This window comes from Salmo salar, chromosome ssa16, assembly GCF_905237065.1.
Source record: "Salmo salar chromosome ssa16, Ssal_v3.1, whole genome shotgun sequence".
Classification (NCBI taxonomy): Eukaryota; Metazoa; Chordata; class Actinopteri; order Salmoniformes; family Salmonidae; genus Salmo; species Salmo salar.
In genome coordinates, this window is record NC_059457.1 from 39177097 (window position 1) to 39195559 (window position 18463).

General features: G+C 44.8%; 1 protein-coding gene across 1 annotated transcript in view; it reads left to right on the top strand.

Annotated features, from left to right (window-relative positions):
• The window catches only part of ncanb (neurocan b), a 248427-nt gene that overhangs the window by 119323 nt on the left and 110641 nt on the right, over window positions 1–18463 (top strand). The window contains exons 6-9 of the mRNA XM_045697231.1: window positions 676–803; window positions 1464–1757; window positions 2471–3364; window positions 9980–11203. Of these exons, the coding sequence (XP_045553187.1) occupies window positions 676–803; window positions 1464–1757; window positions 2471–3364; window positions 9980–11203 (2540 nt within the window). The remainder of the gene's footprint in view (window positions 1–675; window positions 804–1463; window positions 1758–2470; window positions 3365–9979; window positions 11204–18463) is intronic.

Here is an 18463-nt window from a genome sequence, read left to right on the forward strand (position 1 = left end):
ACTGATGCAAGCAGTAGAATCAGATTTAAAAGCAGGTACAAATACACCTTATGGAACAGCAGGCACTGTGAAGTAACACAAACATAGGCACAGACACATGCATACACACACATGATAACATACGCACTATACACACACATACACATGGATTTTGTGTTGTAGATATGGGGTAGTGGAGTATGTGCCTGAGGGCACACACTTAGTGTGTTGTGAGTTCTGTAGTGAATGTATTGTAATGTTTTTAAAATTGTATAACTGCCTTAATTCTGCCGGACCCCAGGAAGAGTAGCTGCTGCCTTGGCCTCAAATGTTGAAATACATGTTTTTTAAATGGTCTGAGAAGAACAACAGGAAGAACTACAAGAACAACAATTCAAGCAAAGCCAATATGTGGTGATAATGTTTGGGCCTGTAGCCTACTGCACTAACCTCATTATTACAGTACTGTTTTGTGTATAGGCTTATGTTTTTTAAGTCATGTAAAAAACATTTTTTAAGGTAGATCTCGGCTTGCATTTTGACTGTGATCTCATTTTGACTGAGAATGTGATCTCGACTCAAAAAAGGTTGGTGACCAGTGCTTTAGAGTAATTGCACAGTTGGAGCCCGGATATAAATCAAATAAATTATTTGGCTCCCCTCGTCCCTCTCCCCTCCCTCTCTCACTCTCCACAGGTACCCTATCCAGTCACCCAGGCCGGGTTGCTATGGTGACAGGGGTGACTCACCTGGAGTGCGCAACTACGGCAATCGGGCCCCTGACGAGCTGTTTGATGTCTACTGCTTTGCCAAGCAACTGCAAGGTACAATCAGATGTTAGTCATCCATGGCCGTGCAAAGTCGCAGACGCCTCAGGAGCTACGATGCTGAATCAGCCTGACTTAATTCTCCTGTTAGGCAGAGAAAGAGATTCACGTTCTATTACCCCTGGTTGGGAACCACTGATTTAAGCTGTAGCTGGGTGGTGAGTAATACTGCCGTGGCCAGGATCAGGGAAACTGCTACAGGAGGATGGAGTCATATTCACAGCAGGTGCCTTTAAAATAGATCTGGGTCATTTGTTACTGTGCAGAGCCAGACCTGTCAGTTAATAGTTCTACAGAAAGTAGATGAGGTAATTTTATGAGAAGTGTAATTCTTGACACCTTGCAAATGACTGGGCTATCTAGCTGGATAGGATGGATGTTCATTGTCAGGTTCTATGGTTCTGAGTGTTCTTCTGTGAAATGACTCTGCATGACTCATGGGTCATTGCTTCACTGACCTCCTGTTCAATCTTGTCTGTTGACTCTTCTTATATTACATTTCACACCACTCTAACCACCCTCGTACTTTATTCTCATCATATTCCCCTATCTCCCCCGTTACGCCGTACCACTTCACCTCCCATACCTATCTCTCTTTCCCCTCACACTATACCTCATTATACCTTCAATCTCTCCATCTCCATCCCCCTCTCCCAGGTGAGGTGTTCCACTCGTCTGTACCAGAGAAGCTGAGCCTGGCCACAGCCTCTACCCATTGCCACTCTCTGGGAGCCCAGCTGGCCACGGCAGGGCAGCTCTACCAAGCCTGGCAGACTGGCCTGGACCAGTGTGACCCAGGCTGGCTGGCCGACGGCAGTGTGCGCTACCCCATAAACCTTCCCCGACGCAACTGTGGCGGGGATGATCCGGGTGTGCGCACTGTCTACCACAACCCCAACCGCACCGGTTTCCCAGACACCACCACCCGCTTCGATGCCTACTGCTACCGAGGTAACGGCCGGGGTCGCCATTGCCATGGCAACCTTTCTGTTTAATTTCTGTTAATTAGTGCGGGTTGTTTGTCTCATGTATGAATTAATGAATTATCACAGAGGGGATTCGGTGACATTTTGGTCCCTTCTGGGATCTGAAGTCTTCTACTGTAGCAACCAGCTAGAGCCCAGTAGCAGCATTTCCAAGCTCTCAATGCAGACTTAGAGAGAGCCAACGGAATTATGTACACTGGCTGCAGCCTCAATGTCCTTGCAGTGTCATTCGAAAGTGTTTATAATGTTGCTGGACCACTGGAGATTTGTCTAACTTAGTTTCAAGTTCACTTTGGAGCGATGGTAGGCTCCAGTGTGCTGAGGATTTGATTGTGTTTGTGCAGAGTGTGATCTGCATTAGACTGCATTAGCTCCTCAAAGCGTCATGGAGAATGATTGACAGGTACTAAATTGATACAGACGTAATGAAGTCTTATCTCAGACTTTGCCCTTAAGTAAAGTCACCCAAGGAGAGTGTAAAAACGTCTCTTAATATAATATGTATGCTTTCTTAATTAAAGCAAAACCAAAAACAGAGGTCATCAACATCTAAGAATATGGATGATTCACAGCTTACTGCAAACATGGCAGCTTATTGCAAAGATTAATTTTTAAAAGCCATGCCTAATTGCCAGGAAAGCAAATAGGAATGCTAATATATTTCTCATATAATTCCAGAACGTGAAGCAGGAGTCCAGGCAGCCCAGCCAGTGGGGTTCCTCCAATACAGAGACCCAGAGGCCAATTCCTCAGACACTGAGCCCCAGCACTCTGCCCACTACCCCCAGCCCTCCACCTGGACTGGCATGGAGGACCTGGACAAGGAGGGCATCAGCTCCATCACTGGAGGCAACGAGTCCTCCGAGATCTCTGAGGAGCATGTGGTAATCCACCTCCGGCCAGGGGAGAGTACCCAGGGCTGGGGAGAGGAGAACCAGGAGACCCAGGGGCAATCTAAGACTGGAGACCCTCAGAACCCATCCTCCAGCCCCAATACCAGCACCCTGGGTCTGTCTGTCCTGGAGAGTCTAGAGGCCCACGGAGGTTCTGCCCAGGAAGAGGTGGAGGGCGAGGGGGATGAGGAGTGGCGTTTCGGGTCGTCCGACTCCCCTCTGTCCTCCCAGGCCGCTCCAGTGCTCCAGGCCCAGACAGCCAATTACGTTCTCCACAGCTTTGTCAACAACCTGATGAAGCCCTTCAGGTATTGGACAGGCTCTGTGGAGGCCGACACAGAGGCACCTCTCCCAGCCACACCTGCCTCACTGCCCGAGGGGAGAGGAGTACAGGATCAGACAACCCCGGGGTCGGCTATGGTCACACTCACCGAAGGGAAGCAAAAGCTGGGCAGTAAAGGAAGCACGGAAAATGCTATCATAGAGCATCAGATTCGAGGCTCCGTGCTCAAGACATCCACCAATGGGCTCACCAGCACAGAGGGGGGTCTGCCTGATCAGGATAGAGAGGTGGTCACTTTAGACCCATTGGGCCCTGTGATCCAGTACACACTCACCCAGCCTGGGAGGAAGGGTCCAAGCATGTCCCTAACCAACCCTCAAGGATCATCGTCTAATGGTAAGAACCACTCGCTGAGTCACAATCCATCCATCAGAGAGGCTATGTGGGTTGGCTGAGTACATCGTGTCTCCTTTCAGTTTAGTTCATTACCTTTTCTCTCTAAAAGTTGTTTTCTTTTTCCGTTCCTATTTGCTCCACCTCAGTGTTTCTTCCAAATCAATGGCTTGTGTTAAATTGAAAATGCGCTGTTTACGAAGGTAGTAAATTGAAAATATGGTTTCTGTGGATGCCAGCTCAGGTCCTTTATTGCTTCAGCGGTAAATAAAGTGAAGGTTTGTTTCAGACTATTAAACACTGTCTCAGGACAATATTTACGCGAGTAATGGAAGTAGAATAGACCAAAAAAAGTTTTTATATAAAAAAAGAAACATTACATTTGGCATTATCAAATTAAATCAAATTGTATTGGTCACATACACATATTTAGCAGATGTTATTGCAGATGTAGTGAAATGCTTGAACAGCCTTCCTCTAGTTGTTTTTCCTAGACACTACTGTATCTTTGTGTTGCAAATGGTCGAATTTCCAGAGTATCAGAACACCACTCGTCACTTTCCTTCTTTGGTTTTCCTAAGGAGAAATTACATTAAGTATATATGCACTTTAGGTGTCTATTCAAATAAAATAAAATACATACGTATTTTTGTCACATATACAATGGGTGTAGACTTTACCATGAAATGCTTACTTATGAGCTCTTCCCAACGATGCAGAGTTAAAAAATAAGAATAAAAAATAAGAATAAAATACACAAGAATGAAGCTAAATACCAGTACCAAATCAAATCTTATTTGACACATTACATTTTAGTCATTTAGCAGACACTCTTATCCAGAGCGACTTACAGTAGTGAATGCATACATTTCATACCTTTTTTTTTTCCATACTGGTCCCCCGTGGGAATCAAAACCACAACCCTGGTGTTGCAAACACCATGCTCTACCAACTGAGCCACATGGGACCTATGCTTCGTAAACAACAGACTAACAGTGAAGTGCTTACTTACGGGTCCTTTACCAATGAAGAGTTAAAGATAAAGAATAGAAATAAAAAATGTAAGTAGTGACACAAGGAAATAATACACAGTGGATAACGAATAACACTAATGAGTAAAAAAATAACATGGCTATATACAGAGAGTACCAGTAACGAATTGATGTGCAGGGATACGAGGTATTTGAGGTAGATATGTACATAAAGGCAGGGGTAAAGTACATATCTACCTAAAACTGAAATGAAATGCCCGAAAATGAAAATGTCATTTCTAAACTGTTCATCCGATATGTATGAAAATACCTTCAAATTAAAGCTGACAGTCTGCACTTCACCCTCATTGTCATTGTATCCTTTCAAACTCAAAGTGCTAGAGTACAGAACCAAAATAACAAAAGAATGGTCACTGTCCAATGAATTATGATGCCCACTGTATGTACATAAAGGTAGGGGTAAAGTGACTAGGCATCAGGATAGATAATAATAAGGTATTTGAGGTAGATATGTACATAAAGGCAGGGTAAAGTGACCAGGCATCAGGATAGATAATAATAAGGTATTTGAAGTAGATATGTACATAAAGGCAGGGTAAAGTGACCAGGCATCAGGATAGATAATAATAAGGTATTTGAGGTAGATATGTACATGAAGGCAGGGTAAAGTGACCAGGCATCCGTGTGTGCCATTGTGTGGATCTTAGTGATGTGGACACCAAAGAACTTGAAGCTCTCGACCCGTTCCGTTACAGCCCCGTCGATCTAGATGGGGGCGTGCTCTCCCCTGTAGGCCACAATCAGCTCCTTGGTCTTGCTGACGCTGAGGGAGAGGTTGATGTCCTGGCACCACACTGCCAGGTCTCTGACCTCCTCCCTGTAGTAAGTTGTCTCATCGCAGTCGGTGATCAGGCCACCGTCGTGTCGTCAGCAAACTTTATAATGGTGTTGGAGTCGTGCGTGGCCATGCAGTTGTGGGTGAACAGGGATTACAGGAGGAGACTAAGCACACACTGAGGGGCTCCAGTTTTGAGGATCAGCGTGGTGGAGGTGTTGTTGCCTACCCTCACCACCTGGGGCTGGCCAATCAGGAAGTCCAGGATTCAGTTGGAGGTGTTCAGTCCCAAGGTCCTGAGTTTGGTGATGCGCTTGGAGGGGACATTGGTGTTTTAGTCTACGAACAGCATTCTCACATAGTTATTTCCCCTTTTGTCCAGGTGGGAGAGAACAGTGAGAAGTGCAATTGAGATTGCATCATCTGTGGATCTGTCGGGGCAGTACGCAAATTGGAGTGGGTTGATGTGTGTCATGACCAGCCTTCCAAAGCGCTTCATAATTACAGATGTGAGTGCTATGTGACAATAGTAGTTACACCAGCAGCACACCACCCTGCATCCCACTGCTGGGCTGCCTCTGAAGCTAAGTACGGTTGATCCTAGTTGGTCCCTGGATGAGAAACCAGATGTTCCTGGAAGTAGTGTTGGAGGGCCAGTAGGAGGCACTCTTTCCTCTGGTCTATAAAAAAGATATTGCCATGATTGGGGACATTGCCCTGTGTAGGGTGCTGTCTTTTGGATGGGACGTTAAACAGGTGTCCTGGCTCTCTGTGGTCACTAAAGATCCCATGGCACTTATGGTAAGATTAGGGGTGTTAACCCCGGTGTCCTGGCTAAATTCTCAATCTGGCCCTCATGGCCACCTAATCATCCCTAGCTTCCAATTGGCTCCTTCATTCCCCTTCCTCTCCCATGTAACTATTCCCCAGGTTGTTGCTCTAAATAACAATGTGTTCTCAGTCAACTTACCTGTAAAAATACGAGTTAAATAAATAAAACAAAGCAATTTAGGCAGGTTATCTTGGATTTCTGGATAACAGCGACAGTGGTTGTCAGCTTGAAACATATTGGGATTACACACTGGGAATGAAGAGATTGAAAATGCCTGTGAAGCCCAGTGGTCTTGCTAGTGTTTAAAAGTCTTACTCACAAAGGCCACGGAGAGCGATCTCACACAGTCATCCAGAACAACAGGGGCTTTCATGCAAGACTCATGAAACAAAGGAATAGGGTCCGGTGTGAACAAGGGAACAGCTGAGTTGGAGTTGAAGTAAGAGTTGAAGTCAAAAGCTAGGTTAGTAACTGTTGATCTGATGTCCAACAGTTATTGGCGGTCATAGGAGATAATAGTATGAACTTTCTGTGTGTGTGTGTGTGTGTGTGTGTGTGTGTGTGTGTGTGTGTGTGAGAGAGAGAGAGAGCACATGTGTGTGTGTGTGTGTCTCTGTGTGTTATGTCTACATCAGTGCGTGTGTGTGTGCGTGTTCATGTCTACTTCTGTGTCTGTGGCTCAAGGACCTGGGATTTTGAGCTAGCATCCAAACCCCAGTTAATTCTCCACAGAGCTGAGCTAGGCGTGTGGGTCGGAAAGGTCATCTTATTGGGCTATTCCCTGCATGAAAGCCCTGCGATTTCAAACCACAATCAATTCCTGTGATTCCTCTCCTGTTTGAAGGAGGGACAAACAGGCAACCAGGCAATATTTCATCTTACGGCCACCACTTACACAGCTATACACAGCCACCAGAGCTAAGGGGAGAATAGAGAGAGAAATCTAAAGTCTCGCACAGAGGTGTTTAAATAAGTTCAGTGAATGTAGGGCTCCTTCTATGGCCTGGGCTTCATTAGATATAAAAACTGTTGCTATCCTCCCTGAAACCAAAACTCCAAACCCAAGGCATTAATGTTTTACGCTGGGTGAAAATCTAGCTTTAGTCTGCGTACATTATTCTCAGCCTCTTTCCAATTAATGCAGGGCTGGCTCGGTGTTCCTTGCCTTGCTCGCCAGCATTCACGTCTCCCCCAATTACGACGGCCCTGGGTGAGCGTAGGCGGTCATTATCACCATGGCGATGATGAGCGGATGGAAAACGCGAAGGATGAAAAAGAAGAGAGGAGGATGCATTTGGAAGGGGCTTTTGAGATGTTTTTTATTACATTTTTTACAGGAAGTTGTTGAATTAATGTTTCCTCTTAAAGTGGCATCACTCGCCAGATATAAACTATGTTATCGAGCGCCGCAGGCTGTTGCTTGCTCTAGGTAATCTACATTATCGATGCTGCCATTTTTATTTTTATGATTGGCAGGAAAAACATTGCATGTGAAATTTGACACCCCAATCAAAGAAATGCATGTTTCCCCATTTCCCCACACAGTCTTAGCAAAGCATCGTGGGAATAAATCTTTGTGATGAAACATCATGCCACTGACACTCCAGATAGATGTGTGACATGATTCACATGCCACACAATAACTTTTCCCAGTCGTCTTTATTCGATGCCATATCTTATAACAGTATAGTACTGAGGATGTGTGTGTGCTAGCTTGCGTGTGTGTGTGTGTGTTTGTTAGATGCCGTATCTTATAACAGAAATGCTGAGGCTGCACTAGTACACTGTGTCCTGGGGAGGCTTCAACTCCTCTCTCATTATGCTGTGTGACTGGAGGGTTCGACTACGCTTGTTTCCCCAGAAAGAGACATATCCAGCTGATTTACAGCACCGCTGTCACTGAAAACACACAATGGAGCACATCATTGACTTGCCTTGATTTAGTCATTTGTGGGGAGTTTATCACGGTATGACGACATTTGTTTTGCAGGATTTTTATGTGTTGACTTTAAGCTAAAACTCACAACAAAAGATAGCAATGAAATACGCCCATCGAAATACTAGGCCGCGCATGAAATATTTGTATTTCTTATATCAGCCATTAGAATAGATAATTACACTTGATTAATTAGTTTAACCACTCAATATCTCATCACTATGTGAAGGCAAAGTGGTTAATTAGCTATTCACATTATTAATTGGACAATTACACCATCTACAGCTCCTATGTAAATGAACCTGTGCTCACATACTGCAGCACATAGGGGGTGGAGGCAACATGCAGATCCCTGAATCATTTAGTATTGATTTAATATTTCAAATGTGGACATACAGTATTTGTCTATGTTTCTCCCCACAGTAATTAGTTGTATTATGTAGTACAGCCAGAGGCCCTGCTGTGGTTCTTTGCACACCAGAGAGTTAGCTGTGCTTTGCTGTGTAGAGCTACAGTAGAACTCTAGCCTAATATGCCTAATATGGTAATACTATGAGAAGATTCACCGCTAAAAACCACCCCACATCTAGTCTGAATTATTAATTGTGTAGATACACTATGGTTTAGTATATTACCTAGAAGCACAGGAGGCTGGTGAGAGGAAGACAGCTCATAATAATGGCTGGGATGAAAACCACATGTTTGATACTATTCCATTCATTCCGTTCCAGCAATTACCACAAGCCCGTCCTCCTCAATTAAGGTACAAACAGCGTGTGCTAGAAGGAGCATAGCGGTGCGCTTAATCTGAATAATCAAGGGTGTAGATATGCAGTAGTTCAGTACAGTAAGTCAACGAAGGATGGTGTTTAAAAAAAAGCTTTACTATCTTACACTTGGTCAGTTTTAGCCCAGGAATGCGTTGATTGTAGTTTGGTGTCTGGTCTGGGAAAGTCAAATCAAATCTAATCAAATTTCATTTGTCACATGCGCTGAATACAACAGGTGTTGTGTCTCAGTTGGTAGAGCATGGTGTTTGCAACGCCAGCATGGTGTGTGCAACGCCAGGGTTGTGGGTTCGATTCCCACGGGGGGCCAGTACACATTATTTATTTTTTAAATGCATGAAATGAAATGTATGAAATGTATGCATTCACTACTGTAAGTTGCTCTGGATAAGAGCGTCTGCTAAATGACTAAAATGTAAATGTGTAGACCTTACCGTGAAATTATTACTTACAAGCCCCTAACCAACAATGCAGTTCAAGAAATAGAGTTAAGAAAATATTTACTAAATAAACTAAAGTGAAAAAATTATTAAAAAGTAAAACAAGAAAATTACATAACAATAACAAGGCTATATACAGGGTGTACCGGTACCGAGTCAATGTGCGGGGGTACAAGTCAGTCGAGGTAATTTGTAAAGTGACTATGCATAGATAATAAACAGCGAGTAGCAACAGTGTAAAAATGATAGTTTCTATGGAATGAGAAAAGTGTGAAATTGCCTTACCAGATCCTCTTTTTTTGTGTATGTTGGGCCTGATATGCAGTGTGGGTCTGCTACTGTGCTTTGTACTGGAATATAAAGAGGCTGCACCATTATTGGAATGACGGCAGTAATACAAATTAATACATATTTTAGCAGATTTAGCAAAAAATACATAAATAAAATTGTTGCCGTGAATGAGGGTTTGCCTCCAGTATACAAATAAATAACCAGCCTTGCTGCGGCGCAACACAACAACCAATCACCATTTAAAGTCTTACTTACACTCCATTCTTGTTTGCATATTAAACCCTATTAACTATGTTTTACATCTGGGTATAGATACTGTATCTGAATGGATAAATAAAATAAAAAGGCAAATAGATAATGAAACTATGGATTTGAATTAAATATAATGACTGCTGCACTGGAGGCAGTGTGTTATGATTGCTAATTAAACACGCATTTAATTACAATCATTCAAACTATTTCCCTCCCATGCTAGGTTAATGAATGTGTGTTGTCACTCTGCAGGATTCACAGCAGTGGGACCTGATGTGAGTAGCAAGGCCGTGGAGGCTGTGAATGGATCAGGAGGCCCCCTCCAGGGCATTCGGGGTAGGTTGGCTTCATCCCCAGGGACCCCGGCACCATACCCAGGCAGCCAGCTGAGATGGGCCCTGAAGGCCATGAAGGGCTCCAAGCTGGAGGCCCCGGGACTGGGACACGTGGCCTACATGGGGAAGGATTCCACCTGGGAGCCCATGGAGGCCAAAGCGGGGCCCCTAGAGGTTATGGCCCTGCCTACCAACCCAGAGAGCTACTCTGGTGAGGGGAGAGATCAGGATGAGGACCGCAGCATTCCCCAATCCATCCTGGAGAGAGAGGACAAAGAGACAGAGGCAGAGGGAAGCGGGAGAGGAGGGAACGACTTTCCAGGTGGCATTGGATCGAACGGTGACACGAACCCAGGCAGCGGTGCCAGCGGCAGCATAAAGCCTCTTCTGTCTGCATTGAAACCCACCCAGACCCAGAGCCAGAACCAGACTCTGGCAGAACCCACCACTATGTCTCAGTGGCAGCTAGTGGACCAGCCCACCACCTCATCTACTGCTGCCTCTGCTGCTGTCTCCAGCCGGGGCCCGGGGGGAACCGCTGAGGAGGCCAGGGGAGAGATTGTCTATGTCCGACACCCTACTGAGAAACTCCTTCCAACCACCTCCAGTAAGAAAGATGGCTTCCCCCCTGTGATCAGAAAGCAGAGCCTGAATACAGCCAGGGTGACTGAGGGACAACGAAGCCCAAATGAGGCCACCACACCTGGGTTCACCTCCAGACCTGCAGCTTCTATGGAGCCCCTGACAACCATCAAAACTTCCACAGCAAACAACCAGAGAAAAGACTCCAGTGATTCTACCTCTACCAAGGAGCCACCAATCTCCATTGCACGGGTTCCAGTAGAGAGAGAGGAGACAGCTAGTACCACATCTCTGACCAGAGATGGACCACAAACAACTGCAGCTTTGACTCAGCTGACAACGACGTTGTCCTTTCTGAAGGGCAGCGACCATGAGGAAGAGTCCAGGTTAGCTGTTTCAAAACCATTCGTGGTGGGAAAAAGATGGAAGCCGTTGGGAGGGATGAATCCCACGTCTAAGGAGGACAAAACCCCTGTGACCACAGAGAAGACAGAGAAGAGAGAGAAGACCACCTTTGGTGTCATTGTGCCCAGCTGGGGCTTTGGCCTCAACCCTTCAGGTATCTTTCCTTTTCTATTTTATTGTCACCATTAGCCTATATCTAATCCTACTGTGTAATCATATAATCCATTACTCCTCTAAACCATAGGAAGGGAGCTGAGGCCCCATGATCAATTTAATTCATGATGCTGCAGATGCTCTTTGTCTCACTCTTTTCCCGTCTCTCTCGCTCTCTCTTTCTCTTTCTCTCTCTCTATACACTGATTATACCAAACATTAGGAACATCTTCCTAATATTGAGTTGTACCCCCCCCTTTTGCCCTCAGAACAGCCTCAATTCGTCAGGTCATGGGCTCTACAAGGTGTTGAAAGCATTCCACAGGCATTCCACATGTTGACTCCCATGGGTCCCACAGTTGTGTCAAGTTGGCTGGATGTCCTTTGGATGGTGGACCATTCTTGATACACATGGAAAACTGTTGAGTGTGAAAAACACAGCAGTATTGCATTTCTTGACTCAAACCGGAGCGCCTGGCACCCACTACCATACCCCGTTCAAAGACACTTACATCTTTCGTCTTGCCCATTCACCCTTTGAATGGCACATATGTAACAGTGTAGGTTCCGTCCCTCTCTTCGCCCCAACCTGGGCGCGAACCAGGGACCCTTGCACACATCAACAACAGTCACCCACGAAGTATCGTTACCCATCGCGCCACAAAAGCCGCAGCCCTTGCAACATAAGGGGAAACCCTACTTCAAGTCTCAGAGCGAGTGACGTCGCTGATTGAAACGCTATTAGCGCGCACCACCGCTAACTAACTAGTCATTTCACATCGGTTACACATATACACAATCCATGTTTCAGTTGTCTCAAATCTTCAACATCCTTCTTTAACCTGTCTACTCCCCTTCATCTACAGTGATTGAAGATGATTTAACAAGTGACATCAATAAGGGATCATAGCCTTCACCTGGATTCACCTGGTCAGTCTATGTAATGGAAAGAGCAGGTGTTCATAATGTTTTATACACTTATTATATATTCCTCTCCACCGTCTTCCTCTCTTTTGGACCTCAGAGAGTGCTTCTGTAAACAAAGAGGGACTGTGAATTGGTTGAATGGAAGCAGCCTTAGTGTAGTAATTAGAGGGTCTTGGTTAGTTAGACAGGCTGTGAGAGGCTGAGATCTTAGGCCCCGGCAAATCAATGTTGACGGAAGCTAGAAGATGCGAGCTGTAAATGACTCTCTCTCCCGCTGTCTCTCGCAGAGCGAAGCCCTTCGTCCAAGTTCATAATGATACAGCATGTGTACAGACTTGAGCTGCTCGCCCTCTCTAACTTGTTCACATTAATTCACCCTGATGGGAATGGGTTTTAAGCCTCAACCATATATTTTTGACTCTGCCATGAAGACTGGAGGGAAGATAACATCCTTGGTTGAGGAGTTTGGTCTCTTGGCCTCGTTTGAAATCCACACAGTAGGGCTGACTCACTGCTTAGAAAGCTCTCGTGAAATATTTAGTGCCTATTTCAGTGAAAAGTTAACGTCTGGTAAAGGAACACTGATGTCCCATGTAGAATATATGACTATGAACGAATGATGTGATGCTGACATCTGGTAGCTGCATACCTTGGAATGCCTCAAACATCTTTTATCACTACTGTATGTAGTCATTGGTGTTCTAACCCCATCCAGCAGGTAAATATGAGGGTAGATCAAATCAAATCGCATTTTATTGGTCACATGCACATATTTAGCAGATGTTATTGCGGGTGTAGCAAAATGCTTGTGTTCCTAGCTCCAACAGTGCAGTAGTATCTAACAATTCACAACAATACACACAAATCGAAAGTAAAAGAATGGAATTAAGAAATATATAAATATTAGGACAAGCAATGTCGGAGTAGCATGGACTAAAATACAGTAGAATAAGGTATATACATATGAGATGAGTAAAGCAGCATGTAAACATTATTAAAGTGACTAGTGTTCCATTATTAAGTGGTCGGTGATTCCATGTCTATATCATGACACAAGGCGAGACCCAGATGTAGTCTTACAATATTTATTAATCCAATAGGGTAAGACAAGAGAATGGTCGTGGACAGGCAAAAGGGTCAAAACCAGTTCAGAGTCCAAAAGGTACCAAAGGGCAGGCAGAATCAAGGTCAGGGCAGGCAGGATGATCAGGCAGGTGGGAAAGTAGTCCAGAGTCAGGCAGGGGTCAAAACTGGGAAGACTATCAAAAGAGAATAGCAAAAGGAGCACGGGAAAAACACACTGGTTGACTTGACTAACATACAAGACGAACTAGCACAGAGAGACAGGAAACACAGGGATAAATACACTGGGAAAAACAGGTGGAACAGATCAGGGCGTGACAGTCTATGTATATAGGGCTACAGCCTCTAAGATGCAGGGTTGAGTAACCGGGTGGTAGCCGGCTAGTGATGGATATTTAACAGTCTGATGGCTTTGAGATAGAAGCTGTTTTTCAGTCTCTCGGTCCCAGCTTTGATGTACCTGTACTGACCTCGCCTTCTGGATGATAGCGGGGTGAACAGGCCGTGGCTCGGGCGGTTGATGTCCTTGATGATCTTTTTGGCCTTCCTGTGACATCGGGTGCTGTAGGTGTCCTGGAGAGCAGGCAGTGTGCCCCCGGTGATGTGTTGGGCAGACCGCACCACCCTCTGGAGAGCCCTGCGGTTGTGGGCGGTGCAGTTGCAGTACCAGGCGGTGATACAGCCCGACAGGATGCGCTCAATGGTGCATCTGTAAGGGTTTTAGGGGCCAAGCCAAATTTCTTCAGCCTCCTGAGGTTGAAGGTTCATCACACTGTCTGGTAGGGTGTACCATTTCAGATTGTCAGTGATGTGTACGCTGAGGAACTTGAAGCTTTTGACCTTCTACCTTCTCCACTGCGGTCCTGTCGATGTGGATAGGGGCGTACTCCCTCTGCTGTTTCCTGAAGTCTACGATCAGCTCATTCGTTTTGTTGACGTTGAGGGAGAGGTTATTTTCCTGGAACCACTCCGCCAGGGGCCTCACCTCCTCCCTGTAGGCTGGAGGGAGGAGGCAGCTGAGCATGCACCCTTGTGGGGCCCGTGTGTTGAGGATCAGAGAAGTGGAGGTGTTGTTTCCTACCTTCACCGCCCGTCAGGAAGTCCAAGACCCAGTTGCACAGGGCGTGGTTCAGACCTGCCCCTTTATTTATTTATTTTCACCTTTATTTAACTAGGCAAGTCAGTTAAGAACAAATTCTAATGTACAATGACGGCCTACCAAAAGGCAAAAGACCTCCTGCGGGGACAGGGGATTAAAAAATAAAAATAACATAAATATAGAACAAAACACACATCACGACAAGAGAGACAACACAACACTACAGAAAGAGAGACCTACGACAACAACATAGCGAGGCATCAACACATGACAACACAGCATGGTAGCAACACAACATGACAACAACATGGTAGTAACACAACGTGGTAGCAGCTCAAAACATGGTACAAACATTATTGGGCACAGACAACAGCACAAAGGGCAAGAAGGTAGAGACAACAATACATCATGCAAAGCAGCCACAACTGTCAGTACGAGTGTCCATGATTGAGTTTTTGAATGAAGAGATGGAGATAAAACTGTCTAGTTTGAGTGTTTGTTGCAGCTCGTTCCAGTCGCTTGCTGCAGTGATGGAGGGTACTATGGTGTTGAAGGCTGAGCTATAGTCAATGAGCAGCATTCTTAGATAGGTATTCCTCTAGTCCAGATGGGATAGGGCAGTGCAATGGTGATTGCATCGTCTGTGGATGGATCTATTGGGGCGGTAAGGAAATTGAAGTGGGTCTAGGGTGTCAGGTAAGGTAGAGGTGATATGATGCTTAACTAGCCTCTCAAAGCACTTCATGATGACAGAAGTGAGTGCCCAGGGTGTAGAGAGGGGGGGCAGTGTTTGTCCTCTCTTAAAGCCTATCTTAATAATCCTTTTTAATCAATGGTTATCTACTGCAGTAACACAGTCCCCAGAACCCAACAATACAGACCAAATCTGTCCTCTCTCTCTCTCTTAGCTGTCATCAAGGCAAAGGGTGTCTACTTTGAAGAATTTTAAATATAAAACACTTTTTTTGGTTACTACATGATTCCGTATGTGTTATTTCATAGTTTTGATGTGTTCACTATTATTCTACAATGTAGAAAAGATAAAAAATAAAGAAAAACTTTTGACTGGTACTGTATATATATATATAGATAGATATCAGTATAGTGTAGTGTTGTAGTGTGCTGGTTTCAGCCCCCTCCCCTTTAACTACCCATGTATCACATTGGGACGAGATGTCAACTTATGTTCTACTTCCTCACCTCTCCTCCATCTCCCTGCCTCACATTTCCTCCAGATGGACCCACATAGGCCAAGCTCCCGATGGGATAAACATGCAGAATCACATATGTGTAGTCCATGAGCCCTAGGCCCACACATGTACACCTACACACGCGCACACACGCACGCAGCACACACACTGAAATCAGGACAGGTTGATTCTCCAGAGAAGGGGGTTTTGGCACTATGTAGGCCTAATGTAAACATGGATACATTTCATTGGAATTTATCTTTAATTACTACTAGGCCTCATTTGCATAATGTATAATCTAAAGGAAGTGTAATCAGTGACATTATGGCACAGTATCTGGAAATGTTGGAACTATATTATTTTATATTGAAGTACACCACAAAGGCCTGTCAAAGTCTTACACCCTTTATCTGCCTCCTTGTTTACGACCTGCTTCATTCTCCCCAAGGTAACCCTGCAGCGAGGTTACACAGAGTCTCCCAACTTGGCACCCATGTGCAGAGAGTGATAGCTCAGCAGGAGATGGAGGCTTACAGTATGCAGCCTGTCTGTCGGACCCTTAAATGACCAACACCAATCTGAGACAAGAAACAAGATGTCTGTGAATTATAGCCTACTTGACTAAAGCTTTTCCCAGGCTCTTAGATGGATCAGGCCCACCGCACATTAATAACCAATGAAGCCCTGGATTGGAGTGGTACATTTTGGGGGTGGAGAAACAGCTTGGCATACTGTATGGCCCCTGTTTGCCCCGTTTTTAAAATGTATTTATTTCACCTTTATTTAACCAGGTTGTCACAATGGGTGGCGTGTGGATTCAAGAGAGTCAGGCGCAGGAGACAGAATGATTCCGTGAATGAATTTAATAAAATATCCACACGGAAAATATGCAAAGGTATGGAGTGCAAGGTGTACAAAAAGAAACGCACCACCCTTAAAAGAACGTAACCAGGGACGCAGCCCAAACGAATAGCGTAACTCCAAAAATACAGAACCACATGACAAACACACCCTGACAACACGAACAATCCCGCACAAACAACAAACCTAACTAACTAGCCTAAATACCCCTCCCCACTAACAACTAACACAAAACAAAACTAACACAAAACTAACCTAGGCCTAACTAACCGAACGTGAAACATAAATCGATGGCAGCTAGTAGGCCGGCGACAACGACCGCCGAGCGCCGCCCGGGCGAGGAAGGGCGCCACCTTCCGTAGGTGTCGTGACACAGGTAGGCCAGTTGAGAACAAGTTCTCATTTACAACTACGACCTGGCCAAGATAAAGCAAATCAGTGCGACACAAACATGCTCTGTGAGAGGCTAAGCTGTACCCAGATTGATCTTCTGTGTCCTGTTTCTGTCTCAGAGAGCCTCTAGCTCCTCCAGCTGTTTCAGGTCTATGTATTTTATTACTCCTTGGGACATTGTTACATCTCCCTCCGTAATAATGTTTAGAAAGCCTCTTTGGCCCTTGGTGTTGAAGGACCCCAGGATCAATGGCCCCACTCTGGCCCCCAAGGCCCTTAGCTGACCTCAGCAAGAATCGAACTACTCATCAATGCCATTAAGACAGCTTCACTACAAAACCGCTACCCTTATCTCATCCCCTCGTTGAGCCTCTCCATCTCTCCGTCCAGTCCTCTATTCTATTCTTCGCCTTTATTCTGCCATTTTCCATATCAAACGTTCATGCTGGATATAATCCCATGCTATTCGCCGGTTGCATATTTAATGAATGGGGATTTGTTAAAGCGGCGCCTTGGGGAATCTGTACTCCATAATGGGGGGGAAGATAAAGAGTGTTACGCTGACTGTGCAGAGCATTGGCTTTTTGTGTCCTAGTAACGAGGGGAAACTAAGGAAAGAACCAAAGTGTGAGAGAATAAGCTTAAGAGGAAAGTGGTGGGTGTCTCTTGGGGTCATGTAGACACTGCCCGCTCAATAATACACTATTGTGCTCTTCCCGGTTTGGGATCCTGCTGGGTTTCCTTATGTGACTTTAAACAGGAATGGAGTCCGAATCTGGATGATGGCCATCCTGTCTTATTTTAGGAAATCCTTTTTTATGGATAGTATGCATTGCAAATAAGATATTGGATTTATTTTGGATCACATCTGATCTGTACGCAGTCACCGTATTGTATGATGGCTTTATCTCCGCTGTGTAAGCAGTGGCACTCCTTCCATACTGTTAAAGTATCTGTATTGCTTTTCTCTGAGAAATGGTTCCTTGGTGGACCAGTGTCAAGTGCTACTCACAAAAAGGTAATATAACAGAGTACTGAGTACCCTCTTTGTAGTGCCTTTCAAGCACATTTATGACACTTGAAATGTTACACAAGACATAATAGTCACACACTGATTTTATTAATAATAAAAATGTAATTAACAAAAAATATAAAACCATAACAAAGTGGGTATTCATATTAAATACAAGCAAAATAACTTGTGAGATTACAGATGTTTTTTATTCCATTTTGAAACAAAACCCACAGTGAAAGAGACTGACCCCCCCCACACACACACACACACACACTATTTTCATTAAAGCTTCAACAGTACACAATTAGCAGACTTAAAATCTGTAACTGTATTAAGCTGGATGTACAGCCAAGCTCCCATTATAAATTGTGAATGACTGAATCTCCGGACTGTTCTGGAGAGGGGAAATAGTTAATAAAGAAAAGGAGTCTTCGCAAATATTACAGAGTTTTACCTGGCACCACTTCCCTAGTCTAGCATGGCTACCTGGCATGACTTTCCTAGCCTGTGAATGTTTGAAATTAGTGATCAGTAATTCCACAGAAGATGATGAATGTTATTTTTCCCAGTGGGCTAGAAACAAACTGGCCCTATGGAAGATAAAACAGCAGAGTACAAACCACAGACCACAGACCAGGTTAAATCTAATGTCCCCACTGTTTGTCTTAACATTTCAGCTGTTTAATCTACAAT